The sequence below is a fragment of the Ptiloglossa arizonensis genome, chromosome 1 (assembly GCF_051014685.1).
Source record: "Ptiloglossa arizonensis isolate GNS036 chromosome 1, iyPtiAriz1_principal, whole genome shotgun sequence".
NCBI classification, from domain to species: domain Eukaryota; kingdom Metazoa; phylum Arthropoda; class Insecta; order Hymenoptera; family Colletidae; genus Ptiloglossa; species Ptiloglossa arizonensis.
This window is the reverse complement of record NC_135048.1, coordinates 13,885,714-13,913,160: the sequence shown is the minus strand read 5'-3', so window position 1 is coordinate 13,913,160 and position 27,447 is coordinate 13,885,714. Positions and strand designations below refer to the sequence as shown.

Below are 27,447 nucleotides of genomic sequence, written 5' to 3'. Positions count from 1 at the left end.
ACGTTGCTAGTTAATTTTTTCATTTAAACATAATATATGAATCGACTGCTGATCGATAATTAGCCAGTAACAACAATCACTCATAATTTTATGATCATCTGGTAAATGGACGAGAAAGACTAATCATGAAAGTGCTGCCATCTGCCGTAACGTTTACTGTTCTTGGCGTCAAACAGAATTTTGAATTACAAACATGGAGTTTCATTCGCCACCGTTATGAACGCGACACAAATGAAAATCAAAAAGAATGGATGTCGAACGTAGAGAGAAAGAACTTCAGGAACGTTGTAAAAAAATTTGTGCAAAAGCGAGATTATCCTCCAAACACGTAGCTCCAGAGGAAGAAAATGGAGAAACACTTGGTCCTAGTACAAATGAAAAGCAAAAATTAGAAAAGGAATTAAGGACAGCTAGGTGTGATCTGGCTGTAATACGAAACAGTTTGGGTAACTAATTTTTAGCATAGAAGCGTATTACTGACAATGTATTTTGCCTTTGAGGTTTGATGTATTTTGTGCTTATAGGTGGTAGCAGAAGCTGTCATGCATTGGAATTGGATGAACCTTCTAAAGATGAGCCGAGTGAGTGCTCATCCATCTTTGAGTTTAAATTTCATAAACATCATTCTGCACAATCTGACAAATTTTCGAAAGAGAAAAGCGAATTGGAGGCACAATTGGATTGCAAAAAGAAGAAACTCCAAGAAAAACAGAAGAAGATATTCGAACTTCAAGAAAAAGTCAGCCGAATGACGTGTTTGGAAACTAAAGTCGAAGAGAAAACAAAGAGATTGGAAGCATTTAATAAGGAGAGAGATATCTTGGAAAGAGAATTAGTTGCAACTAGATCAGAGTTAACTGGAATAAAAAGAACATTAGGTAATTTATGATTTATAATTTTCACACAAAAAATCAAAGACAAAGGATTATTGATTAAAGCAATTAGTAACATTTGATACATTAAGTTCAATATTCTATCTTTAAATTATTTGTTTAAAGAAACTTTATAAAACAATTATCAATTATTGAATTTGAATACTACTACATTAATCAATGCAAAGGTTATGGAATTTTTTCAACTAGCCCATACCTAGAATTACATTTTATTGTATATTAAAGTGGTTAATTTATCATTTTAAATCTTTATTTAACAAAATTTAAAAATTTTATAATATAATCAATATCATTATACATTTAGACATGTTAGTAATTATAGCTTGCAAAATTCTTGGACATAGAATGTATAAATTAAATATCTTATAATGACAGCATTAGAACGTCAAGAGAGAAGAGATTTAGAAACCAGGGCTCTTAGTTTAATAAAAGATGCAAAACGTAAGTGGGAAAATACAGAGAAGGATAAAGTTACACAACTAAATACGCACATTGAAACTCAAACTGCAAGAATTACAGAATTATGTACAAGCAATAATGAGATGAGCTCAAGATTACAGAGAACAGAATGTGAACTTCAAACTGCAAATGCAGAATTGCATAAACTTAGGGTATTTCAGGTTAGCTGCTTCTATGTATTAATAATGAAACATCAAATCTAATAGCATATTTCAAAAGTAATAAATGAAATTTAATTTAAATTTATTATCACAATATAATGAAATTTAACCAAATATAATAAACTATACATTTGCATTGTTGCAAAAAAATTTATAATAATATTATTATTTTGTTAGATGCAATACAAGGAATCTCTAGCTAAAACTAGAGAACTTAGTCGTCAAAGTGTTCAAGGTGTTGAAATCAAGCTAGAGGAAATAGCTGCCCGAGCACACAATCAGCTAGCTGAATTGAGAACAAAATTAGATTTAGAGATAGCAAAAAATACAGATTTAGAGGCTAAACTAAGAAATGAACAGGATTCCAATCATTGTCGTCAGTCAAGATTAAATGTTGCTTTAGAATTAGCACAAAATGAATTAAAAGATTGTCAGGAACAGTTACGCAGTGTACAAGCTACACTACCAGCCAGGGATACTGAAATAACAGCTTTAAAAAAGCAATTGCAAGAAAGAGCAAAGCAATTAGACAATGCTATGGCATCAGAACGGACAGTTGCTACAATACAAGAGAAATTGGAAAGGTCAAAACTTGAGAATGAACAACTGAGGAAACAATTAGAAGTATATTTCATCTTGAATAACAATTATTTATATACTTGTACAAGTTTTTGTTTTTAATAATATAAATGGTGTTTAAAGGTAATGAAGTCCGACTTAAGCGAAACTGTTATGAATTTGGAACAGAGCGAAGCTCTTACCTTGAATTTGGAACAAGCTGCACAAGACAAAGCTGCACTACAGAAAAGGCTACAGGACTCTCTTGAAAAAGAAGGTATACTTTTAAAAGTCAACTATTAATTCTTTTAAATATCACCTAATGAGATTTTTTAAATGTTTGTAGAGGAGCATTTGCGTAAAGTTGGTAATTTGGAAGAATTATTACGGCGCTTAGAACATAGTGTTACTAAATTGGAAACAGAAAATGCTACTCTTAAACTGGAAACTATACAACCAAATACCAACTCAGTATCTGAAAGAGAAACGATAAAATCGGACGTTTTAGAAGAGCAAATGCAAAAATTGGAACATGAAATTCAAATAGTAAGAGAAAATTTAAATACAGAACGCCAGACCACAAAACAAGCGCAGATAAATTTATGGAAGAAAGAAAAAGAATTGTCGGATGCAAACTTAGATAAAAGAATTGCATTGAGAGAAGGTAAAAAAGCAGAGGATAAAGTCAAAACGTTGCAAGAAGAAAAACAAAAATTATCAGAAAAATTGGATCACAAAATAAAAGAGGAAGATGAAAAATCTAGGAAATTGCTTAAAGAATTAAGTAGTGCAAAGTCATCATTAAATGATATAACAAAAGAATCCTCTAGGAATAAAATGCAAGCAGATTCTGCTCAGAAAGTAAATATTTTTAAACATTGTATATTTGTCATTATCGTTGTTAAATTTATTTTAATTGTTGTTTAATTTAATTTTTATTATTTTCTTTTTACGTTATTTTATATATTTGTTACATTGTTTTGTTTTAATGTAGGCTTTGACTCAGGCTAACCACCAAATAGAAGAGCTTCAATCTTCCAGTGCTTCATTACGCAGGGAATTAGACTCAGCGCGTAAACAAGCGCGAGTGAGTCAAGATAGAGTCGACAGTCTGAATATCGAGAATAGACGTTTAGCACAAAAAATTACAAAACATACTGAAGAAGAGATCGAACTCGAATCGAATATAGAAAAGTTAGAACAAGAGATCAAAAGCTACGAATTGAATATCGAACTTTTGAAGGAAACGTGCACCGTACTCGAGGAACAATTAATGGATTACGAGAGGTTGACAAGTGATCATGAGACGCGGGAGAATACACTGATTCAGGACAAGATAAAGTTACAAAAAGATTTGGAAGCGATCGAAAAAAAACTTCGTGAAACACAAACCGTTCACAACGAAGAGAGATCTTTGCGACTAGCTGCTGAACGTAATCTAGAGAGACTCGAATCGGAAACCAGCGACATAGAAAGCGAGAAAAATAGTTTGATGACTCAGAGGGATCAGTACAAGAGGATCGTGCAAGAACTGAATACACAAGTCGCGGATTTAACGACCAAATGTGGCGAATTGGAATGCGACCTTTCCGAAATGAAGCGTACTTTAGAGGTAGCTAAGGCTGAGTCAAGAGTGGTTAAAGAAGAAAGTAGTCAGCATTTAACTAGATTCCATGAATTGAAGGAAGCGAATTTCGTACTTATGAATGATTTGCAGAATAGCATAGACCAAGGACAGGAGCTTCGGATGAGAATCACAGAGTTGGAAAGTATTTTGGAGGAAATGCGACAGTTCTATCAGGAAAGAGAAGTAAAGGCTGAAAGTACCAGGCAACAGCAGACAAAGTTAATTGATTATTTGCAGTTCAAGTTAGAGGAATGTAGTAAAAAGAAGAAGACAGTGTGCGATAAGATACTTGGCACTAAACAGAAAGAAAATGTACCACCTAGCGGGACTGGAATGCCTGTTGGTTATCGGGAGTTAGAGAACCAACTAGCAAAAGAGCGAGCAAAAGTTAAAACATTGACTGATCAGTTATTAGCGCTCAAAGCTATGCACGCTTCAATGTCTGCACCCACGTCTCCCACAGCGCCGGACATGAAAAGCCCGAATTACACGACTGAACAGTTAACTAATTCGTTGTCTAAGCGATTGTCGCCTCAGAGGATGGCGTACAATATTCCTCATCGATTCGAAGTTGGTCTGCCGATGCGGGCTGGAAAGTGCTCCGCTTGCTTAGATTCTATTCAATTCGGCAAACGTGCGGCCATTTGCAGCGAGTGCCAGGTAATGACACATTTGAAGTGTGCGGTTACTATTCCAGCAACTTGCGGTTTACCAGGAGGTTTTGCCAAACAGTTTGGCAAAAATTGGAGGAACAGTGACGAGAGCTTGTCTACGTTGTCCGGAAGTGTTCAAACGTTAGCTATTGATCAACCGGATAAACCAGAAAAACCGGATACGGTATAATATTTTGTCACATCTTTTGTACGAAAAATGTCTATATCATATAATAATTTGTATCATTCATATAGGATGTATGCGATGACCAAAGTAAGAAGAACAATGTGACGATGGAAAGCTGGGTGAAAGTTCCGGAACGCTCAAAAACTTGTTGGGAAAGGAAATACCTCAAATTAGAAGGAACGTGTTTGTGTACTTATGAACATCAGCCGTCAGCTGGAATGGCGCCCATAAATAGTTTAAATCTGACCGAGAAGGAAGGATTTACGACATTAGATACTGTGCAGCAACCGGATGTAATAGGAACTGCAAAGTCGGATATTCCGTTTATTTTTAGGGTGGAATCTAATTCCTCTACTACCTGTTGGCCAACGTCGCGTTTAGATGTAATGGCTTTGAGCCAAACTGATAAGAAAAATTGGTTGAAAGCGCTAAAGCCTGTTACTAGTCAAAATCACCCGAGTAGTGCTCTGAAAAGCGAGAGATATCAAACTATATTAAGATTAGAAAGAAATCAAGTAAGCAAGGCAATTTGATCTATATTTGTATTCGCTACATCATTCTTATTCGTGCTTCTGATTTTTCAATGATGCATTTTCTTCCAGTTGGATTTAAATTGCGCTGTAAACTTAACTAACGAGAATGTACTCTTATTGGGCGCTGAAGAAGGTTTGTTCTCGTATTGCGGTGTAAAATCGCGGACACTCACTGCGATTCGTGGAGTGAAGAAGGTGCATCAATTAACTGTGCATCCTCATTTAGATATAGCTTTAATGATAGCTGGTGAAAATAGACAATTAGTATCTTGTAATCTAAGACAACTGAAGAGCAACGCAGTAGCTGCCGAGTGCTCTAGGCCGGCAATTAATACGAAGCCAGTTTTAACTGGTACTGATAGTTGTCATTTGTATCAATTAGAAAGGGACATGCTTTGCGCAGCAACAGCATCTCACGTAATGTAAGTTCCATTTACATGATCTTTCGTATAAGCATAAAAAACGGCGTTAAAAAAACATTTTCTAATACAATGATACATAGATTACTCAAATGGTATATTGAGGATGACTCTGGAGAATTTGTTGGTGTTCGAGAACTCGAAACACACGAGCCATGTAGCTGTGCCATATTTACTCAAAACATCCTTATTGTGGGATGTAATAAATTTTTCCAAATAGATCTTAAAAATTATTGTGTCGATGGTACGTAGTGAAATTAATTTTTTTTTTTTTATTCGAAATTATGGATTTATGTATTTAATTATTGATATATAAATTCGTGGGATGTTATAGATTTCCCAGAAGAAGACGACAGTTCAGTAAAAGCTGCACTGACGGGAGTAGCTAAACTTGGTATATTCCCTGTGTGCGTCTTGAATGTTTCTATAGTACCTGGAAAAACAGAGCTTTTGCTTTGCTACAACGAGTTTGGAATGTTTGTAAATGAAAGCGGTCAAAGAACTCGAAGCATCGATCCAACGTGGAATCATTTACCGTTTGCTTTTGGTAAGAATAATCGCGAACTTTTCTCCAATGTACATCGAACGATTCTCTGCATTGATTAAATTTCTCTTGCATTTTCATACAGCCTTCCGTAAACCCTATTTATTTATTATTCACTTCTCGTCTGTGGAGATCATGAAACTCGATCAAGAATCATATACTTCGCCGACGAAGAATCCAGAACGAATATTAATCGAATTGTCTAGTCCTCGTTATTTAGGAGTGGCTGGACCGAAAGGAATTTATTTAGTATCTGTAAACTGCTTTTTGGAATTATTGAAGATAGATGGTCCTTCCAACATACCGTACTTAAACGGCAGTTTGACAAGTTTGAATACCTTGTATGTTATTACACATTCATAAATTAGTATTTCACAATTGTATGGTTGTAAATGTAATAATTTGTACTTTATTATTTTACAGGGACCAAGACGACGAAAGCAGTTCAGAATTTAGTTTCACATCGAGCTTAATGGAGGCTTTAGATGGCCAAGGAAAGAAAGTACATTTTGTTGGTGTTTCCAAATATTAAGATACCCTGATATTGATTCATAGTAACCCTTTTGCCTATTCTTCGTAGGAATCGTAAAAGAATTGAGATCAAGACTGCAAATATTTACGGTTAAGGAAAGTGACTTATAACAAACAAACTGTAGACAAAACCTACATAGATTTAATTTAATTTATACATGCTTGCAAATGCACAGTTTGTGTTATCGATACATAATCGGCGAGTGTACTCAAATATTTTGATCGTGAAAGAGCTTCCTGCGTATTTACTTTGTGTTTAATTAAGGTTTATTATTTTTTTTTGTGGAAGAATTGTAAGGTCAGATCTCAAATGTTTACTATGACGAAGAATTTGTACGGTACTATGTAGTATTAGTTCACCAAATTTGATATATTTATTATACATATCGTAAGCGTAATATTTTTTACTCTCTACGAGCTTGTTTCCTGGACTAAGTAAATCCTATTTCTGTGATAAAATCAGAAATTAGTACTTAGTACTGGTGATTATATCTAGATATAAATAGTGTATTAATTATATTGATAATATTATTAAAGAAATATGCATAATGTGACAATAATATATTCTAACTCTATATTAACAAAATTTTGTAATTTTTTAGTAATGTAAAATATTACATTACTTTTTATTGGACAAAGATTTTTATAAGACATATGTATTTAATGATAACAAAATATCTTGGTACTTCAATAAACGATAACAATCATTATCAAACCTAGAAAATTGACTATGATTGTTTTACTCTTAATCTTTATTTATCTATAGTAGTAATTAAAAAACACTTGTAAATATTCTGAATATGTATTGTTTAATTAATACAATTATACATTTTACGTATAAACAACTCTGGTAGTCATAGCCTTACGCTTCTTTTAAATATTTACTACATCATATACTCTTACGTGTTGTAAAAGTATTCCGTGTTACAATATTATATCTTAAGAAACTATTATACATTAGCAGCCGATTAGCTCGGCTTTACCCGCGACGAACAATCTTTCGTCATGAATAATGTTGATTACCAGGTCTTATCACGTCAAAATTGCTGCAAGCAGGGCCTCAGATGAAATCAAAGTTTCTTCAATATCTTCCTTTAGTTCTGTCAAGCAATTGCCGAATAAAATGAGGCAAAATTGGGAAAGAAGCGTAGAGTTGGTGTTACTAGGTTGGTCCCATTTCTCCATAGTGGGCCCAATTCAAAAGGAAATAGCCAACGCCACCGAAAGAGACATTAAGATAACTTAAAACTAACTTAGTCTAACTTTAAAATTAACGATCCCACAGAAGATGCGACAAGTTGATATTTCAAATTATTATTTATATTAGGACATTGTTAATAATTATCGAAACAATCATTCTATGACGATTGTTACTTATTGTGATAAATATACATCAAAATATTGTGAAATCTGTGAAGCCGAACGGTTCCAGTGAATGATTGTTCCTAAACGCGATTGTTATTTAGATTCACGCGTGTTTTGAGTATCAATGTTACAATATGCATTCTATTTATGCATTATGAATGATTAAATAGTCTACAGAAATTAATTTTTATCGAGTGTGACACGTAAGAGTGTAGGATATATTAAATATTTAAAGGAAGCGTAAGACTGTGACTACCAGAGTCGTTGATGTATTATTAACATACGTAAAATGTATAATGGTATTAATTAAACAATACGTGTTCAGAATATTTATAAGTTTTTTTTAAACACTCTCTTCTCTTTATTCTCCATCAGTCACCTCTTTGTTAATTAAGAATCAAATCGAAATCCAGACTACATTCGAAGCATTTTTCAATGTTCTGAAAATAAATACACAATTTCCTGGAAAGAACGTCACAGTTCCAGGAATCTGCGAAATAGTATTACAATTTCGACTACCATGTTTAGTTTGTTTATTTTTGTTTACCTGTAAAAAGTTTCTTGATTAGTTACGTCAATCGACAAACCTTATAATAATTATTCGGTTGTTCGGGAAGTCATTTCGTTCTCCAAAATGGAGAATATGTAATTTGATCAAATGTTTATGCACTCTAAAAAAATCGTGTTTCATTTTCAGAAAAAAAAAAAAAAAAAATGAAATGACTTTCCGAACAACCTGATAGTTGAAAATATCTAGAAGATGGAGTTGGATTTTGCCAAATGATTCGCGAATGAAATTTCACGATCATGAAAGAAATGACTAATTATTGATTATTTTCAAATATTAATAACTGTATCAAAATATATGACAGAAAAATGAAACCTGTACGAAAATGCAATATGTAGCTATCTGAAAGTTTTCGTAATGAAAGTATTTACGCAATCTCCTGAAAACGATTACAAACCGCTAATAAACAAATATTTCTACTACTTTAAATGTTAAAATTCATTACTAATTTTTCCTTAATACTTTCACAACAGATATTGCATTTTTTTCACAATTATTCCATAGATTTCTAAGAATACGTATACATTTTTCTTTCGTTAAAATTTCTTTAATAAAACAATTTATTTTCCACTGTAATTAAATATACCCGCCTCTCGATTTACACGATACATTTTTTACGCGTTTCTTATTCTTTTCCACTACAGTTCAGACGCTGACAATGAAATAATGAATAAAATGGTTGTTCGGAAAGTCATTTCATTTTTTTTTTTTTTTGGTGAATATGAAACACGATTTTTTCAGAGTGCATAAACATTTTATTAAATTACATATTCTCCATTTTGCACAATGAATAAAATTCATTGCAATTTTTCTGCATTTTTAATATTTTCCTTTCACGTTCATCTTTTTCCTGGAACGGATAATCTGTGTAAATAGAGGGGCGGATGTACCGTACGAATACTTTTTAAGTTGAATAAATGTAGAGTAATGCGACATCCGGCAACCCTTGACACTCACGATCGCCGTACCAACGAATATTCATTGAAACAGGCGATGCAATTCGAAAATGCTCATTCTAAAGTCAGTGGCTAGTATTTAATTATTCTATTGTCAAGTTTATTGTTCGGTTAACGCATAAAATGTCTCTCCTTTATTCCCCCGAGTTGTTTTCAAACTTTTAAGAATGGAAGTTTCCATCAGTCGCAACCATCAAAATTGAATCATTGGAATCGATCGTCTTGTTAAACCGAAACGTAAATTAAATACAAAAGGGCGAGAAAAAAAGTTTACGAAGTGTTTGGAAATTTTATACGACTTTTGAATGAACCGTTCTAAATATTGCTGTCAGCGATGAAATGATTTTTAGTTTTACCGTTAATAAAGATACAATTCCAATGAATAAAGTTTATACCGTTGTAATATTCAACGAACTCACGTTATTAATTCAACAAGAGTTAAATTTCCCAAATTAACCTTTCAATCTTTTCCGGCTTTAATTGAATGTCTGGTAAGAAACGGAAATTGCAATTACGCATAACTCCTTATTCACACCATTATGTATGAACATCTCGACGAAAATCTCGACGAAGTGTTTAATTAATAAATTCAAATTCCGGCTTTAGTGCGAAGGAGGTAGATTTTAAACTTATCGTATCGCAAATAAATAAACCAGTTATTAAAACTTTTAAATTTAATTCAATTTCGATTTGTTCATCATCGGTGTACTTTCCACTGTTGCAAATTTGTTTAACCGTGTAAGGCTCGGTAACCTATCCTACTCCCCGTCCATTTTGGTCTGAAAAATTCTACTTCGTGCACTACGTCTATTACCTGTTGCAAATGTATGGTAAATTTATTGCAAATGGAAATAAGAAATCTCGGTTCATAATGGCATTTGCGAGAATTCGGGATATATTTCAACGATAATACCAACAATTCAGATAACGAATTCAACTGATTGAATTTCATACGTCATTTCGTACGAAAATCGCTATGCAGATCACCTTCGGGAATATTCAGACAGGGAAAGGCATTCTCGTCACCCCCGTTAGCGGGGAGTAACGTTCACGTATAAGAAGTCCTTGTTCGTTTCTTCGTTCTTCATTCGCGCGAGTGGTTCCAGTGATAATAACCAATCGATCGTTCACCATCGAGAACACTGAACCAGAATCTTCATTGTTTCGTGATTGTGTCGCGTTGGATTGATAAACGACGAACGAACGAACGAACACCACCGGCAATCGTCGAAAGACGGTAGCGGAACAGTGAATTTTTCCAGAAAGAGAAAAAAAAGAAAAAAAAGGAAGATATCCTTGCGACATGGAAACAGAACCGTCGAAGATCAATTACAGTTCACCGCCACCCGGAGAGGAGGTGGTGATCACCGGTATCGCCGGTAGATTCCCAGAATGCGAGAACGTGGCTGAACTGAAGGAGAAATTGATGAACAAGGTGGACCTGATCACTGAGAACTATTCCAGATGGAGGCTAGGTGATTCTTTCAAATTTCGATCTAGACGGTGATGCTCGATGACTTGCGAGTGACGCGTCGGATAGAAGCTTCCAGAGCTTCTGAACGTTTAAATGTGTTCGATGATTGAGATTTATATGTTGGAACAGATCACGCGGAAATACCACGGGACGGCGGGAAGCTGAGCAATTTGACGAAGTTCGACGCTCTCTTCTTCGGTGTCCACTACAAGCAAGCCCACACGTTGGATCCTATGTGCAGGATACTTCTGGAGCAATGTTTCGAAGCGGTACTCGACGCGGGGATAAATCCGCGTAAACTGCGCGGGAGTAACACCGGTGTTATCATAGGTTCCTGTATCAGCGAGTCGGAGAAGACTTGGTTCTATGAAAAATTGCAGGTGAATGACGATACAGTAATCACTGTTGGTTTCTCCGATGTCCATCGGATCGAAGAAGAACGTTTCGATGAATGAAAGATAAAAATACGATATACGGGGATAAATGTCGATACGATGTGTTCTTTGTGTATGATACACTACGATATGTAGACGAGTTCGAAGAGATATGTGTATCGCGGACAGAGCATGTAACGTTTTAAAAAAATATTTTTACATTTAGGCGAATGGTTTCGGTATCACCGGCTGCAGCAGAGCCATGTTGGCGAACAGGATCTCTTACTTCTTGGGACTGCACGGTCCGTCGTACGCGATCGATACAGCCTGCAGTTCCAGTTTGGTTGCCCTGGATCAGGCACACAGAATGATTCGAACCGGGATGTGCGACCAAGTCATCGTCGGAGGCTCGAATCTCTGTCTTCACCCCTACGTGTCGCTGCAGTTCGCGCGACTTGGTATTGTACTTACTCCAACTGTACCGTGACAGAGGAAATATTTGTCCGTTCAAGGTCACCCCCACGCGGTACCCACTTTCGCAGTTCAAATAGAGGAGCGAGAGATACTTTGGGGGACCGTAAAGATTCGATCTCTGTGTTTTCTAGACGTGATTCGCAAACTGAAATTCGTTCAAATATTCGAATAACTTGTGGAAAATATAAAATATAATAGAACGAAAGGTAGTAGTATAAAGTACTATCTGTACTTAGATCTGTACCGGGTGAGTCAAGAAGGTAATCTGAAATAACTCGTTAAAGCTTAAAGTCTTAATAACTCGAAAAAATTGAATCTTAACTTTGTAGGAAAATGTTTCGTTCGAATATTCGAACTACTTGTGCAAAATATGAAATATAATAGAACGAAAGGTAGTAGTATAAAGTACCATCTGTACATAGATCTGTACCGGGTGAGTTAAGAAGGTAATCTGAAATAACTCCTTATCTCTTAACTTTGTAGAAAAATGTTTCGTTCGAATATTCGAACGACTTGTACAAAATACAAAATGTAATAGAACGAAAGGTAGTAGTATGAAATACTATCTGTACCAGGTGATTCAAGAAGATAATCTGAAATAACTCCTTACCTCTTAACTTTGTAGAAAAATGTTTCGTTCAAATATTCAAACGACTTGTGCAAAATACAAAATATAATAGAACGAAAAGTAGTAGTATGAAATACTATCTGTACCGGGTGAGTCAAGAAGATAATCTAAAATAACTCGTTATCTCTCAACTTTGTAGAAAAATGTTTCGAATGAAATTTCTCGTACTCGACACGACTGGGATGGATGCATTCAGATTTTTTTATGTCCCATATTTTCCGAGACATCTAAGTAACTTTGCTAAGTGACTAGCTTTTTAAATAACTCCGTATATTTTTGTATCGCTCGACACATCGAAAGTGAGCACACAAAGTTACTCTCCACAAACTTTTGTGCCATTTCAAGGTTCAAGATCGATAGAAGATCACTTCATAGACCGTTGAATTCGTCTTTTGATATAGAGTACTAACTTAAAAAAAAGAATACACGGAGCCGTTTGGAAAAATATACGAAACGTAAAAAAAAATCAAAATGCATCTATTCAATAATTACCATCGAATAGAAAAAGATAACGAGTTGTTTCGAGTGATTGTACAAGTGGATCTGTGTACAGGCTATGTAATTTTATAGTGGGTCTACCTGAACCCTTGTAAATCGACAAACAAACTTGACAAAAAAAATTGAATTAAAATTCCAAAGTCAGTCTATCGTCGGAGTAACAACACGTTGAATTTCAGGTGTACTGTCCACGGATTGTCGCTGCAAGTCCTTCGACGCCAGAGCTAACGGTTATGTGCGTAGCGAGGCAGTGAGCGTGATCTTTTTGCAAAAGGCGAAACATGCGAAAAGAATTTACGCGACAGTGGTCTACACGAAATCGAATTGCGACGGTTACAAGGAACAAGGGATCACGTTCCCGGCTAGCGCGGTACAGAGAATGCTTTTGGAGGATTTCTATCGCGAATGCAAACTCTCCCCCACTTGTCTATCATTTTTGGAGGCTCACGGTACCGGTACCAGCGTGGGAGATCCCGAAGAGCTCAACGCCATCGAGAAGGTCTTCTGTAAAGGTAGAACCACCCCTCTTCCGATTGGTTCGATTAAATCGAATTTGGGGCACACCGAGCCTGCCAGTGGTCTCTGCTCAATCGCCAAGGTGTACTTTCGATAATTATTAAACGTTTAATACGGTGACAAAATATTAGAATTGCCAATGAACTCTCTTAGTAGAAACTGCGAATACAGATTTTACCAATTGAATTGAATTAACGGTAACAAAATAATATCGAATGCTATTCCAAAGTGTGTCCACAAGGTGTTCGCTGAAGATACGTAAGATTGAAAAAAAAAAGAATAAAGTAACTCGTAGATCGTTTCACTTTGTTACAAATGAGTTCATTGGCCGTTGTAATACCTTGCAATATTCAACGCAAGCATTTACCGTATTCTGAACATTCTCCAAGATCATCATCGCGATGGAGACTGGTTTGATTCCGCCAAATCTTCACTTCAAAAGTCCCATGAAAGGTATCAAGTGTTTCGAAGAAGGAAAGGTTCGAGTCGTCACAGAGCCAACCCCGTGGCAGGGTGGTTACATAGGGATAAACTCGTTCGGGTTTGGCGGTGCAAATGCTCACGTTTTGTTAAAATCCCACACGAAAGAGAAGATAAACAACGGGGCACCATCCGACGATCTACCCAGACTAGTGGCTGTGTCTGGACGCACGTTAGAAGGGGTCGAATGTCTACTGAATGACGTGGGTAACTTATACGAAATCGCACGGATTTACGATATCAATTGTTAAGAAAAATTGCTCATTGTACAGGTAGAGAATAATCCAATAGACGTAGAATACATCCGACTGTTGCACGATATTCACGTTGAAGAGATAGCTGGTCACTTGTACAGGGGGTACACCATTGTTGGTTCCAAGGTATCCGAGAAACCACCGAAGGAGATTCAAGAGTACTCGGGCATGAAGAGACCCATTTGGTTCGTATTCTCTGGAATGGGATCCCAATGGGCCGGCATGGGTAGATATTTTTGAAATTTATTCGAAGAGTTTACGAGTCCAGAAACATTACCAGTGATCATACTCAGTAAGACGACGAACGTCGTTTCGTCGATTCTTATATCAATTTTTTCAATACAATAGGCGAGGCACTGTTGAGATTCCCCGTTTTCATGAAAGCTATACAAACGTGCGACGCAGCTTTGAAACCGTACAACGTTAATATCTTTGATATAATTACGAACAAGGACAAGAAGACTTTCGACAATATTCTGAATTCCTTCGTGGGAATTGCCGCGATTCAGGTGAACCTCGTCAATTTTCGATGATTGAAATTATGTTGATGATATTGTTAATAACGATAACTGTACAGATTGGTCTGGTTGATCTGCTAACGTCCGTGGGTATAGTGCCCGATAATATAATTGGTCATTCGGTGGGAGAACTTGGCTGCGCCTACGCCGATGGATGCTTCACCGCTGAACAAATGGTACTTTCGGCGTATTCCAGAGGTCTGGCGTCCATCGAGACGAAAATGATTTACGGATCCATGGCGGCGATCGGTCTTGGTTACGAGGAGGTGAAGGACATGTGTCCGCCGGATATCGAAGTGGCGTGTCACAATAGTCCTGACAGTTCCACCATCAGTGGTCCGGCGGAATCCATGAAGGAGTTCGTGGCCAAGTTGCAGGTTCGTGTTGCATCCTCTTGGTTCAATCTCGGTGGAATTTTTAATAACGATAACTGATGTCCAGGATTCGTAATATACGAACTCGATGTCCTTTCAAATTGTCCTTAGCTCGAAACCATGCTGCAATATGTAGTACCGAGTACAGAGGACATGTCTAGGATGTATCTGATTCTAGAAAAAAATTGCAGAGAAAAATTTCGCATCATTCGTCGTGTAGTGAAATTTTGTTTAAAGAATGTAATGGTGCATCGGTGCAGCTGTAAAGTACAATTGCACTTGTTTTTTTAAACGAAACCCAACGATTCGTTTTTTACAAGAATTGATTCTCTCGTGCCATATCGTAGAAACGTAATCCAATCCAGATACTATTGGGTCTTTCGGAAAGTCATTTTCCAAAATGGAGAATATATAATTTAATACAATGTTTATACACTCTACAAAAATTGAATCCCATTTTTATAAAAAAAAAACGAAATGACTTTCCGAGCAATCTAATGGATACACGTTGAATCTAGAACCAAGTCCACTAAACAATGTTTAGTATATTGCATCACTCGGTTCGGTTATAACTACTATTGGTACTCTATTAAATCGTTGACTCATTTTTCAAAGACCTCATCCTGGACGAGTATTTACATTTTTGTCAATGTTCGATCCAACTGATGGGATACAAAACGTTTCAGGCGAACAAGATCTTCGCGAAGGAGGTACCCTGCAGCAACATCGCCTACCATAGTCGCTATATCGCGGATGCAGGACCAAAGCTTCTGGCGAACTTGAAAAAAGTGATACCCAATCCGAAACCACGAAGTGCCAAATGGTTGAGCACGTCTGTGCCTTACAACCAATGGTCGACACCGGCTGCAAAGTACTCCTCCGCTGAATACCACACCAATAATTTACTGAACTCCGTACTGTTCGCGGAAACGGCGACCATGATCCCCACGAACGCCATCACCATCGAGATCGCTCCTCATGGACTCTTGCAGGCCATCTTGAAGAGATCCTTAGGACAGAACGTGTCCAACGTGGCGTTGACACAACGTGGACACAAGGACAACGCCGAGTACTTCCTCCAGGCCCTAGGAAGGCTGTTCAACGTTGGCTTGCAACCTCAACTTGCGAATATCTATCCACCCGTTACGTTCCCTGTCAGTCGTGGCACACCGATGATCTCTCCTCATATTAAGTACGTTGATCTGGAATTTACATTTTTCCTTAATTTGAAATTGGTCTTCTACGACGATAGAGTACAGCAGGGTTGAGCATATTTCATTCGAATAACGAATTACGGATAAAATTTAATTCGAATAACGAATTACAGATAAAATTTCATTCGAATATTGCCCAATTCTGTATAGCATAAAATCTAAAATAGTATCTGGAATAAATTTATTCGTAAATTTATTTTAATAAAATTTCATTCGGTTAATATATTTGGAATGTTATCCAAGTAAAATTTTCTTCGATGAATTTGTTCGAAAAATGTATTCAAAATGTGTCCAACTCTGCAGTACACTGTCTCGAATGTTTGTCAAGTTCGTTACTTGGACTGTAATTACGTCCTACTTGAGTATGACCATTTTTCGACAAAAATTCTCTACTCTTGCCTCGCATATTGATAATTAGTCTTCATTTTCGAACATCACACGAAGCACCAGTTTATCGAGTGTTCAACAGAGATTGACGTTTCAGGTGGGAGCACTCCGACGATTGGTACGTGCCTGTTTACACTCAACGTCAGAAAATAGTCACCGCGGAGAGAATCGTGAACGTCGCCCTTAAGGACGAGAACTACGAGTACATGGTCCACCACGTGATCGACGGAAGGAATTTGATTCCAGCTACTGGCTACCTGATCATGGTATGGGAGACTATCAGTTTGTTGCAAGGGAAACTCTACGACGAGGTGTCGGTGGTATTCGAGGACATAAGGTTTGAACGCGCGACCACTATCGCGCAAACTGGTGGGATCCAGTTGACAGTTATGATCCACAGAGGTAAATTATTTCGTGAAACGAGAGATGTACTTTCCACGTTGTATTACATGCTCTGACTCTCTACGATTTAGGTTCCGGAATGTTCGAAATATCCGAGGGGACCACGAGCGTAGTAACAGGAATGATTCGCGTAATGAACAACGTTGCTCAGGACATTATTCCAGCGAAATTCTTGCCAGAGATCGACGAAGAAGAGGCTCTGACCACCAAAGACATATACAAGGAGTTGAAACTGCGTGGTTACGAGTACTCGGGCCAATTCCGCGCGATAAAGAGCGCATCGCTCAATGGAACGAAAGGGCACATCGCGTGGATGAAGAACTGGGTTGCATTTATGGACAACATGCTGCAAATCAAGTTATTGGGACTAGACACCAGGGCTCTGTACGTCCCGACTGCGATACGGAAGTTGATCATAGACGTCAAGACCCACAATGATAAGATTCGAAACTTTACCGAGGACGATATCGGTACGTCGGGCTCCTCTGTATGTATTTTCAAAATTGGAAAAACTGCTTTCGAAGTACCTCAAAGGTGGTTCAAAAGTATCTAAGAGCAGAGCATAAACGTTTCATTTCAGTTGTCCGAGTCAAAGTTCTTTAAAGGGAACGATATCGGTTTGTTGCTTCCTTAAACGAATTTTTAGATATTAGAAGAAGTAATTCCGAAGTACTTTCAGTGTAGAAAAGTAAGAAATGTATAAATATTTTATTTCAGTCGTGTAAGTCGAGCTCCCTCTTCGGAATAACGTTTCTAATAATCTTTCACGATATATACTTATATATGTACTGTCCGTTCGTGACAAAAAGGCACGCGAGTGTTTACATCCCCACTTTAGTTTACAATCTACCGGTTCTCCTATTATCGCACGTTATTGGCCAAGAATTGTGAAGAAGATCGATAGTAGCCAATAGCAAAGATCGATAATAGCCAATGTGAACGTTGGTAGGAGAGTTGGTAGAATGTAAATTAGAGTGGGGATAAAAATACTCGTTTGTCTTCTTGTCACAGACAGACAGTACATAAATCAAAGATATATTTATATAAGAGAAAGAAACAAAAAAAAAACACTATGGTCAACACTGTGATATATAACGCGAAACAATTAGTATAATAATTTAACCCTAGTCATATCTTTTTTTAAACCAATTCCATATCGAGAAAGATTCTATTTTTTCGATAATGTACATTATAATGAAAAAAGCACTCTTCGATGATCGTAATTTAAACAATTTAATACGCAATTACCATGTTAACCGTTGCAATTGAGAACTTTAGTTTCTCAACGAAGCCATTTTGAAATTTAGCAATCTTTCGACGAAAACTTTCATTCTTACAGATCTTCCAGTCTACGTGTACACCGATTACGATGCAATAAAATCAGGAGGTATAGAGATCCACGGTCTAAAAGCGAATTCCATTCAACGTCGAAAGGTAATGGCGGTCCCAGTTTTGGAGGAGTACAAATTCGTAGCTCATCGCGACAAAGCTCAAACCACGCTGAAAGAAATGCTCGTGCTTTCGACACACCTGGCGTTGGATAATCACATATTAACCAGTCCGAAGATCCTCGAACTGATCGATCCTGAGGACAAAATATCCTTGGAGGAGGTTCTCACACCTACGTTTCTCTCGGTGCTCGAAGATTTGCCAATGATTCGTCCTAATTTGATTCTCGTCGCGAATTCCGAATGCCACGAGAAACTGTCACTGCCCGAAAGTGTCACCAGACTAGAACTGAACAAAGTGCCCGAGGATGGTAACACCTTCATGGCAGCCGGTTACAATATCTTGACAAAGGGGAAGGAGAAATCTCTGAACCAACTTCTGCTCGCTACCATGAGCAACGGTTTCATTCTGGCTCGCGAGGCAACCTTCAACAACGACACTTGTTCCTATCTGCAGAGATACGGACTGGATGTTGTGTTGGAGAAAAGTTACAAGGATCACACGTTGTTGCTTCTGAAGAAACAAGAGAACATTCCTCCGAAGACAGAGGTCGTTTACATGAATAACAACGAGTTCGGCTGGGTCGAGAAGGTGAAAGAATTATTGAAGAACGAAGAGGGAAAGAAGAGCAACGAAAGGGACACGAGATTGATCCTAGTCGCGGAAGGTGATCCGGAAAGTGGTGCCTTGGGTTTCTTCAAGTGTTTGATGAGAGAGCCTAACGGCGAGATTGCGAAGACGGTGATCATTCAGGACAAGAACGCTCCCAAGTTTTCACTGGACGATCCATTCTACGCTAAACAACTTGATATTAATATGAACATTAATATTCTACGGCCGGGAAGAGTTTGGGGCACGTACAGGCATTTGCCTCTACCGCCCTTGGTGCCTGTTCCGCTTCCTCATGGCTACGTGAATTTGAGGGTAGATATAATTGTGCTTCAATACGTAGTAAAATCTCTGATAATAGCCGATAAGGATTTGAGGTTATCGATCCGATAAGAAGGAATCATTACTCGTCGAAACGAACACGATTCTTACGCAATTAACGAGGTTTTACTATACACAAGAATTTCTGGCCCAAAATACCTCGATACTTAACCCTTTGCACTCGAGGCTTCTTTGCTATCGTAAACCGACGCCTCGAGAAAATCCTTTAAATGGTAAAATTCATCTGGAATTGAACATTTTTATATATTTCGTATACATGGGTTTACACTCTACGAGAACGTAATATTTAAATTCCAATTTGAATTCCAAACCACGAAGTTTTCCCGGAACGAAAATAGTACACTGAATTAGGTGGCGACCGAGGATCTCCTCTCGAGTCCAAAGGGTTAATCAATTACCGATAAATTGTTGTTAAAAAATTGATTTTTAATTGCACAACAGGTGAGAGGTGATCTGAGCTCTTTAGCATGGTTAGAGGGTCCTATCCAGCCTGACCCGAAGAAAAAAAGTCAGATCAAAGTAATATATTCTTGTCTGAACTTCAGAGACGTGATGTTAGCCACTGGTAAACTGATGCCAGAAACTATATCGAAAGACAGAGAGCTCAAGGACACTTTGATCGGATTCGAGTTCAGCGGTGTGAACGGCAATGGCGAACGAATAATGGGATTCGCGCAAAGCAGGCAAGAGAACCTTTGTACAAAATTACTGCGCAAAGTAATTGAAACAGCATTGAGTGTATTGAAAAAAAAACTATGGACTATTTCTGGAAGATCGAATCCACTCAAAACGATTTACAAAAATAATTTTGAACGAGCTTCGCTATTACTATATATCCTCCACTTTACACTTTCCATTCTCTGCAACGACATTGCGCCAAGCGTGGAACGAAGTTTATGTAAATTAAGATACGATGGTCTTCTCTCGAACTCTTCTGGCTCTTTAAAATTATTTCCAATATTATTATATAATACGGAGGTGACCTAAAAAAAATTCAACACGTGAATGAATATTCATAATTATATCTCCCTGCGATGTAACAAGGCGTGGAGTAATATCAGTTACTTTGTGCCGTTACCGTTAAATTTATTTAACATTTTTTCCCGATGCTGACCTCTTCGATTGCTTCTCCAGGGCCATATCGAACCTCGTCGAAACGTCCAAGTTCACTCAATGGATCATACCGGAACAGTGGTCCTTGGAGGACGCAGCAACGATCCCCAGCGCATACTTCACGGCCATCTACGCTCTGTACTACTTTGGTCGAATACAGAAAAGCGATAAAGTTTTGATCCACGCTGGTAGCGGTGCCGTTGGCCAAGCGGCGATCAACTTGTGCCTGGGTGTGGGTTGCGAGGTATTCACCACCGTTGGAACCCCGGAGAAAAGACAGTTTATCAGGCAGACATTCCCAAGCATCGATGACGACCACATCGGTAACTCTCGCGACACAAGCTTCGAGCAGATGGTGATGAAACAGACCCACGGCAACGGCGTGGACATAGTCCTGAACTCGTTATCGGAGGACAAGCTCCAGGCGTCGCTTCGTTGTTTGTGCTACCGTGGTCGTTTCCTGGAGATCGGTAAATTCGATCTGGCAGCGAACAGTAAACTGGGAATGGAAGTATTCTTGAAGGAAGTCAGCTTCCACGGGGTGATGCTAGACGTCATAATAAGCGGTGTTCGGCCCGATATACAGGAGCAAATCTACTATTTGGTCATCGAGTACCTGAAAAACAAATTCATCAAGCCCCTGGTTAGAAAGTGTTTCGGGAAGAACGAGGTAGAGGCTGCGGTTAGGTACATGGCAGCTGGCAAGCACATAGGAAAGGTGAGTGATTCGATTCGTTCTGATTTCGTACGATAACAACGAAACCGTGAACATCGATTGTCCACAGATTCTGATCAAAGTGGGTGACGAAAAGGAACCACTGACCACACCGACCCTTGCCTATCCACGGTTCAACGCTAGACGCGACAAGAGCTACGTGATCGTCGGAGGTTTGGGTGGGCTTGGTTTGGAGGTTGCCGATTGGATGGTACTTCGCGGTGCCAAGAGCTTGGTGATAATCTCCCGCAACGGCGTGAAAGATGGCTATCAACGATTGAGGGTCGAAACGTGGAAATCGTACGGGGTATCGGTGCTGATCATTTCCGGTGTGGACGCGTCGAAGACCGAGGACTGCGAATTCATTCTGAAGTCCGCGGAGAAACAGGCGCCGGTGGACGGTATCTTCAACCTCGCGGCGATATTGAACGATTGCCTGTTCGTGAACCAAACTGAGAAAAATTTCGAGGAGATCATGAAACCCAAAGCGGGTATCACGAAAAGATTGGACGAAGTCTCGAGGAGGATCTGCCCGAAATTACGCTACTTTGTGGTGTTCTCGTCCCTATCCGCCGGAAGAGGTAGTCCTGGTCAAACGAATTACGGTATGGGTAACGCGGTGTTGGAGAGGATTTGCGAGAGAAGAGTGGAGGAGGGTCTGCCAGGTATGGCGATAGAATGGGGTGCTGTGGGAGAAGTTGGTCTCGCTGCAGCGATGCTGGAGAACAAGCAACAACTCGTGGTCGGTGGTACCCTTCAGCAAAGAATATCCTCGTGCCTGGAGGAATTGGATACGTTCCTGTCGCAAAGTCGTCCAATAGTAGCCAGCATGGTGGTTGCGGAGAAACGACCTAGCCCCAGTGAGGCGAGCAACGTTCTCGAGGCAGTAATGAACATCATGAGTGAGCAACATCGACCGTAACATTCTTTTTTTACGTCAGAATGACAAACGGGGTAAATCTAGCTTCCAAGTATCTCGAAATTGATCCTCTTTTCTCCAACGCAGGTATAAAGGATCTGAAGGGTGTCAGTCAGAATTCATCGTTGGCTGAACTCGGAATGGACTCCATGATGGCCGTGGAGATAAAGCAGACACTGGAACGTGACTTCGAGGTGTTCCTAACATCTCAGGATATCCGAGTTTTGAACATAGCCAAACTGGTGGAGATGTCGGCGAAGGAAACCAAACAGGAAGTGAAGCAGATCAAAAAATCTACCACCAAAACGGAAAAAATTACCGGTTTGCAGCTCTTGATGCGAACAATACACGAGTCAATATTGACCTGTGATTATTGCTTGGAGTTCCCCGTTAAATCTACCGAAAAGAAGAACGAAGTATTCCTTATACCGGGTATCGAAGGGTCTGCTATAATCTTCTCTTCGCTAGTATCGAAACTTAAGCATCCAGCCGTAGGTTTACAGTTGGGGGTACACGATATGGGGCTAACCGAAGATCAAATGGCGGAACGTCTTTTACCTGTACGTATTTACAATTTGAATAGAATCAACTGACCACTCACGATCACTTCCCTTACCGTGAGTTGCTATCTTCACTTTTACGACAACTTGCACTTGTGTTTGAGGGACAATAGTAAGGTAATCGAGTCTACGGTGGGGGAGATATTTCCTTAAGTGTCCTTGAGATTGATCGATCAATTTGTTCCGATTGTTGCCACAATGATTAACAAACTCCTAGATTTTTTATTCCAATTGTTCGCGATCGAATCTCTCGGTCTCAAAACTACGTATACAACGTTCCATTTCCTTTCAGTACGTCTTAAAGAGGTCCAAGGGCCGAAGAGACTTTATAATTGTGGGATACTCATTCGGATCGGTAATAGCCATTGAGCTGGTAAGGAAATTAGAAGCTCTTGCTTTCGTTGGTCATCTTATATTGATAGACGGATCGCCCAAGTATATGAAAAAAATGAAGGACGAGCACCTTGGACTGTCTACGGAAAGCGAGACCCAAGACAATCTTCTAGTCGACATATTGAAAGTGACCGAGTCAACTTCTATCTCTGAGGTGAACTATTCTCTTACGGTTTAAAAACATAGATCTTCGTACACTTCTTTTTAACGTGCATAGAAATTGGATAATTTGTTTGTATATTTTTGCAGTGCAAAATAGAATTGACCAAATGCAATACTTGGGAGGAAAAATTAGAAAAGTTAGTCCGCCACACATCTCCTTCGATTAAGAAAACTTATTCTCCTGATAATCAGAAAGCAATTTGTACGTTCATCTATCAACGTTTGTGCATTCTGGACAAATACGACTGCGACTCTTTGCCACCTCTTAGAACGCCCATCACGTTGTTGAAACCAACAACACCAGCCATAATAATGGATGACGAATATTACGAATTGCGCAAGGTAACAAATGTTACTTTAACGTTCAACACTTACCCTATAGGAGGTCACTATGATTATATTTACTGTACGCGAATGGCCATTATAGCGACCAATTATTCTGTTTTCATATAAGTGAAGCAACTTTGGCGCAAATTTCGCTAGCATAGCGTAACTTAGCCATAACGGAATTATTACATATGATATTAGTTTCATATATTTATCAGCATGCAATGGTTTGTACAATAAAATCGTTTTTCAGTTGACTTACGGCAAGGTAATTGCACACACGATCGAAGGTAATCATATCACGATGTTGAATAATCCGTGCACAGCACATGTGATTAATGGTGAGCCTTTAGAAGACGAGCAAACATTCAAAGACACTTTAAATATCGTATCGAATGAGCTGGAATTACAAAACCAGGATACCATAGGTTTGTCATGAGGAGGAAAAATCTGAAAATAATTTGTTTTCCAACAAAGCCTATCATTTTAATGTATTTTCCATTAATCATGAATAAACGAAGAACTCAATGTTAATGAAATGTTGTCATGTTTTTATGCAAAATCGACACACATGCAGAACACATCAATCACTCATGGTAAATGATCTGTATAAGATTCAATCGTTCAGCAAATCGAATTGTACTCCATATATTCAATAATGGACTTAATATTACATTGTGTACATACAGTGTAGAAATAAAACTTCTTCCATACAAATTACTCTTTCGTTTCCTTGTGCATTCCAGTTTTTACATCGCATTCTTCTCACACTAGAATTTCAATCAAAATAAAACAAACTTCATATGGATTAAACAGAAGAAATAACATAAGATTAGTATAAATATTACATTTCTTAATGCGTTGATGGTAATTATAATAATACTGAATTCAACTTTAATCTCATGAACGCATTTATTAAAGAATACATTTTTTTTTTCTTTCAATCCATTTACGCGCGAAAATCATAATTAATATACGAAAGGAACTTGCTTATCTTACCCCTTTTTTTATATTTTTACACTTATACTTTATCTTACTTATACTCGCCTTATGAAACACAATGAATATATTCCAGCTTAAAACATAATAATGACAAATTCTCACTGAATAATTAGCTAATCGACATAAACTACCTTTACTCGATAAAAAAAGGCTTCGTATATTCGTATTTAATTTACAGTATTACACAAGCGCGATGGTGTTGGATAAAAAATATAAGGCATGACATATTTTTTTGCCTTCCCCACAATCTACATACATATTAAAACACAATATCATTTCCGTCTTCTCTAACAATAAACAAAAATGAGGAGTAACTTTGCTAACAAATTACCATCATAATTCCATTGGCTCAAACACGGATTCATTACTTTGTAATGTTTGATTCAAATCAGGAATAGCTTCATTATTATTATTGTTGTTATTGTTGTTGTTGTTGTTGTTGTTGTTATCATTATCATCGGGCACACTAGGAATAGGGGTTGGTGTATCTCTCGTTGGAAAAATACGAAGATGTTTGTTCAATGGTTCCCAAAGAACTAGAGCCATGGAGGGCCTCTCCCTGAAAGGGAAAAACTGTAAAGCTTTATCTTCTTCAGTAAAAAAAACTGGATATAAATTAAACAAATTGTGTCTCATTAAAATTCCACTTTTACAAATAGCGATATTGCAATATAAAAAATGCATTGCACTTATGAAAATAAACTTTTCTCCTTACAATTTAGATAATAATAAAGATGGAAGAAGAGGTTCTAGTTGCAGTCTCTTGAGTTCCTCGGAAAGAACTAATCTGCACTGTCCTGTTTTCACCTGATCCACTTCTACTGGATTTGCTGCACCCATTTCTAATTCCATATTTAGTTCCACAGAAGGACCTGGTTGTGCATCGGTTGTAGATGTTGATGGCACTGGGGATTGTGACTGATAATTGGAACTAATATGCAAATCTTTGAAATGCGCAGTCATTTTTTCTTCAGTTATAAACTGTTTTGTACGCCTTCTATAATATTATAATAATTTATTATAGATCGTATTGGAACATTATGGTGCATAAAAATTCTTTTCATAATACTTTTTTACATAAATTCAAATTACTTACTCATCTGATAGATCGGGACCTTCTAGTTTTCTCTTTTGATGAAGGATGGGTTTGCAACTTGTTCCACCGGTAAATCGGACTAATTGTTGTTCATGCAAAGATGACACGCTCCATGGTATCGATATTGGGGGTACTTGTGGCATCTGCATCCACATAGCATGTTGCGAAACATTCTGCTGCCCCATCATGTGTTGAAATATTGACGGAGGTGTATGAAGATTCGTTCCCCCCATTGCATTCTGAACCGAAGGAGAATACATTTCGTACTGCATAGACAATGCTACCATATTTAAAAGCAACAATTAACTAACAATAGTAATTACGATAATATGTTACCAACAATTATAATGTAACATTTGTAATAAGTAGTTACGCGAAATGTTTACTTACGTAAATACCATGTGTACAAAATTCAATTAAAATTCTCGCGAAAAGTAATAAATCTTTCACAGTATTTTGTTTTCTTCCTTAAATCAATACATGAAATTTGTAAATAGTAAGTTGCCTACTGTCATTTGGAACCACGAAGAACTCGAGAGAACGTGTCTCAGTCCTCGAATGTACGTCGTAGCTAACAATGCTTCCCGATAAATTTCAAAAACGTATTCATGTGTTGCGCAACATAGTTTTTGGCACAGATCTCGAAGAAAAAGAACCGACGCGTAATAAATGTCTCGAAACACTCCGTCGTCACAAGATGTGAATCCTTGAACCGTATGTTAGACGCTAACCTCTATCGTACTCTTCTTCACGGTTTAAACGAAAAATGCATCGTGCTAAGCGAAACAACACGTAAATGCGTACCAATGCAAGCGAAGAAAATCTGGAATGCTACGCATGATGATATATTTGTCCGTAACGCGCTCTATAATGTTAGTTGCACCCTTCGAGAAAGATCGTATAGAGCCCCACACGATTGTTTGTTTTCGTCTCTTCACTGTATCACTGAATAGTTATCGAACGTCCGTATGGACAACTTCAACGAATATTCTGTGACAAATAGACCATCAAATCCTTTCTCAACGTTGAGCTACATTCGAATGCATTAAAATTGCGTACGCATACAAATCGTAAAACCATGAAACTACCCAAAACAGATTGATCTGCTCAACCGAACCTACAGACTCCAAAGTTTTAACTGAACAGGAGTTCGACGTTTACGAAAGCTTCACACATGCGCGTACTTCGTCGCGGCAAAAGAGGCTTCTACAAATATGCTGGAACATTCTCATAAATAAAACCTTGCGGTACAACATCAATACAACTATATTACGTGCTTAGTAATAATCAATTAACGAATACGATATACGTTTGACAATCGTTTAATACTTTAAAAACTATTTATAAAATACTTTCTCGGACAAGGAACATAAAGTTACAATTTTGCGAATTTTATTTTCGCGATACTTTTAAAAACAATTATTTTCACGCGACACATATTTTTCGTGTTAAAAATAATTTCGTAACTTTGAATGCGTAACAATTTTCGTTGATCGCACCTTATATATGCAACCCGTTCAGCAAACTAAACGAATCACGCGTTGCATCGCTAGAGACAGAAGCACCGTTAATGTTACAGAAACTGTAAATTTTACGTTATATGCATTTCCAATTACTTTATTTTACCAATCAAACAAAATTGCTCGAATTATTCGGTACAAAATAATTTTTTCCAATTAAATGTATATTATAGTATTATATATATATATATAT

General features: G+C 37.8%; 2 protein-coding genes across 7 annotated transcripts; one reads left to right on the top strand and one right to left on the bottom strand.

Annotated features, from left to right (window-relative positions):
- The first annotated feature begins 232 nt into the window (after positions 1–232).
- On the top strand, positions 233–24,356 carry LOC143147022 (fatty acid synthase). The gene is made up of 46 exons (XM_076311842.1): positions 233–446; positions 525–878; positions 1,269–1,513; positions 1,691–2,137; positions 2,216–2,348; positions 2,418–2,932; positions 3,066–4,535; positions 4,607–5,053; positions 5,141–5,493; positions 5,574–5,734; positions 5,825–6,037; positions 6,120–6,375; positions 6,458–6,549; positions 6,615–6,665; positions 6,742–6,746; positions 7,029–7,047; positions 7,103–7,115; positions 7,168–7,171; positions 7,286–7,350; positions 7,420–7,473; positions 7,592–7,667; positions 7,709–7,731; positions 7,851–7,862; positions 8,166–8,221; positions 8,306–8,457; positions 9,375–9,518; positions 10,437–10,495; positions 10,709–10,929; positions 11,058–11,308; positions 11,529–11,760; positions 13,082–13,500; positions 13,808–14,101; positions 14,171–14,378; positions 14,501–14,661; positions 14,730–15,047; positions 15,731–16,236; positions 16,743–17,047; positions 17,119–17,517; positions 18,387–19,420; positions 19,889–20,130; positions 20,582–21,278; positions 21,346–22,177; positions 22,282–22,754; positions 23,047–23,301; positions 23,397–23,651; positions 23,890–24,356. The coding sequence occupies exons 1-46, from the start codon at positions 248–250 to the stop codon at positions 24,073–24,075; spliced, it is 12,906 nt and encodes a 4,301-aa protein (XP_076167957.1). The 5' UTR covers positions 233–247; the 3' UTR covers positions 24,076–24,356.
- LOC143148500 (uncharacterized) lies at positions 24,269–26,882 on the bottom strand. Of its 6 annotated transcripts, none has more exons than XM_076314906.1 (4): positions 25,735–26,021; positions 25,354–25,635; positions 24,970–25,197; positions 24,269–24,406 (listed from the first exon to the last, which is right to left on the bottom strand). In XM_076314906.1, the coding sequence occupies exons 1-3, from the start codon at positions 26,019–26,021 to the stop codon at positions 24,972–24,974; spliced, it is 795 nt and encodes a 264-aa protein (XP_076171021.1). In that variant the 3' UTR covers positions 24,269–24,406; positions 24,970–24,971. The 6 variants fall into 6 exon arrangements, with proteins under 6 accessions (XP_076171021.1, XP_076171038.1, XP_076171029.1 ...); XM_076314923.1 differs by lacking the exon at positions 24,269–24,406 and adding an exon at positions 26,539–26,882 and having other exon boundaries at positions 24,524–25,197; positions 25,735–25,973; XM_076314914.1 differs by lacking the exon at positions 24,269–24,406 and adding an exon at positions 26,244–26,522 and having other exon boundaries at positions 24,524–25,197; positions 25,735–25,973.
- Positions 26,883–27,447: the final 565 nt, after the last annotated feature.

Bases quoted from the DNA above. Each gene is read 5' to 3' on its own strand.
- LOC143147022 (XM_076311842.1), top strand. From the start codon at position 248: ATGGATGTCGAACGTAGAGAGAAAGAACTTCAGGAACGTTGTAAAAAA. The intron at 2,933-3,065 runs GTAAATATTTTT...GTTTTAATGTAG, and splicing joins AAGCAGATTCTGCTCAGAAA to GCTTTGACTCAGGCTAACCA. The intron at 16,237-16,742 runs GTACGTTGATCT...TTGACGTTTCAG, and splicing joins ATGATCTCTCCTCATATTAA to GTGGGAGCACTCCGACGATT.
- LOC143148500 (XM_076314906.1), bottom strand. From the start codon at position 26,021: ATGGTAGCATTGTCTATGCAGTACGAAATGTATTCTCCTTCGGTTCAG. The intron at 25,636-25,734 runs GTAAGTAATTTG...ATAATATTATAG, and splicing joins GGTCCCGATCTATCAGATGA to AAGGCGTACAAAACAGTTTA. The intron at 25,198-25,353 runs GTAAGGAGAAAA...TTTCCCTTTCAG, and splicing joins TCTTTATTATTATCTAAATT to GGAGAGGCCCTCCATGGCTC.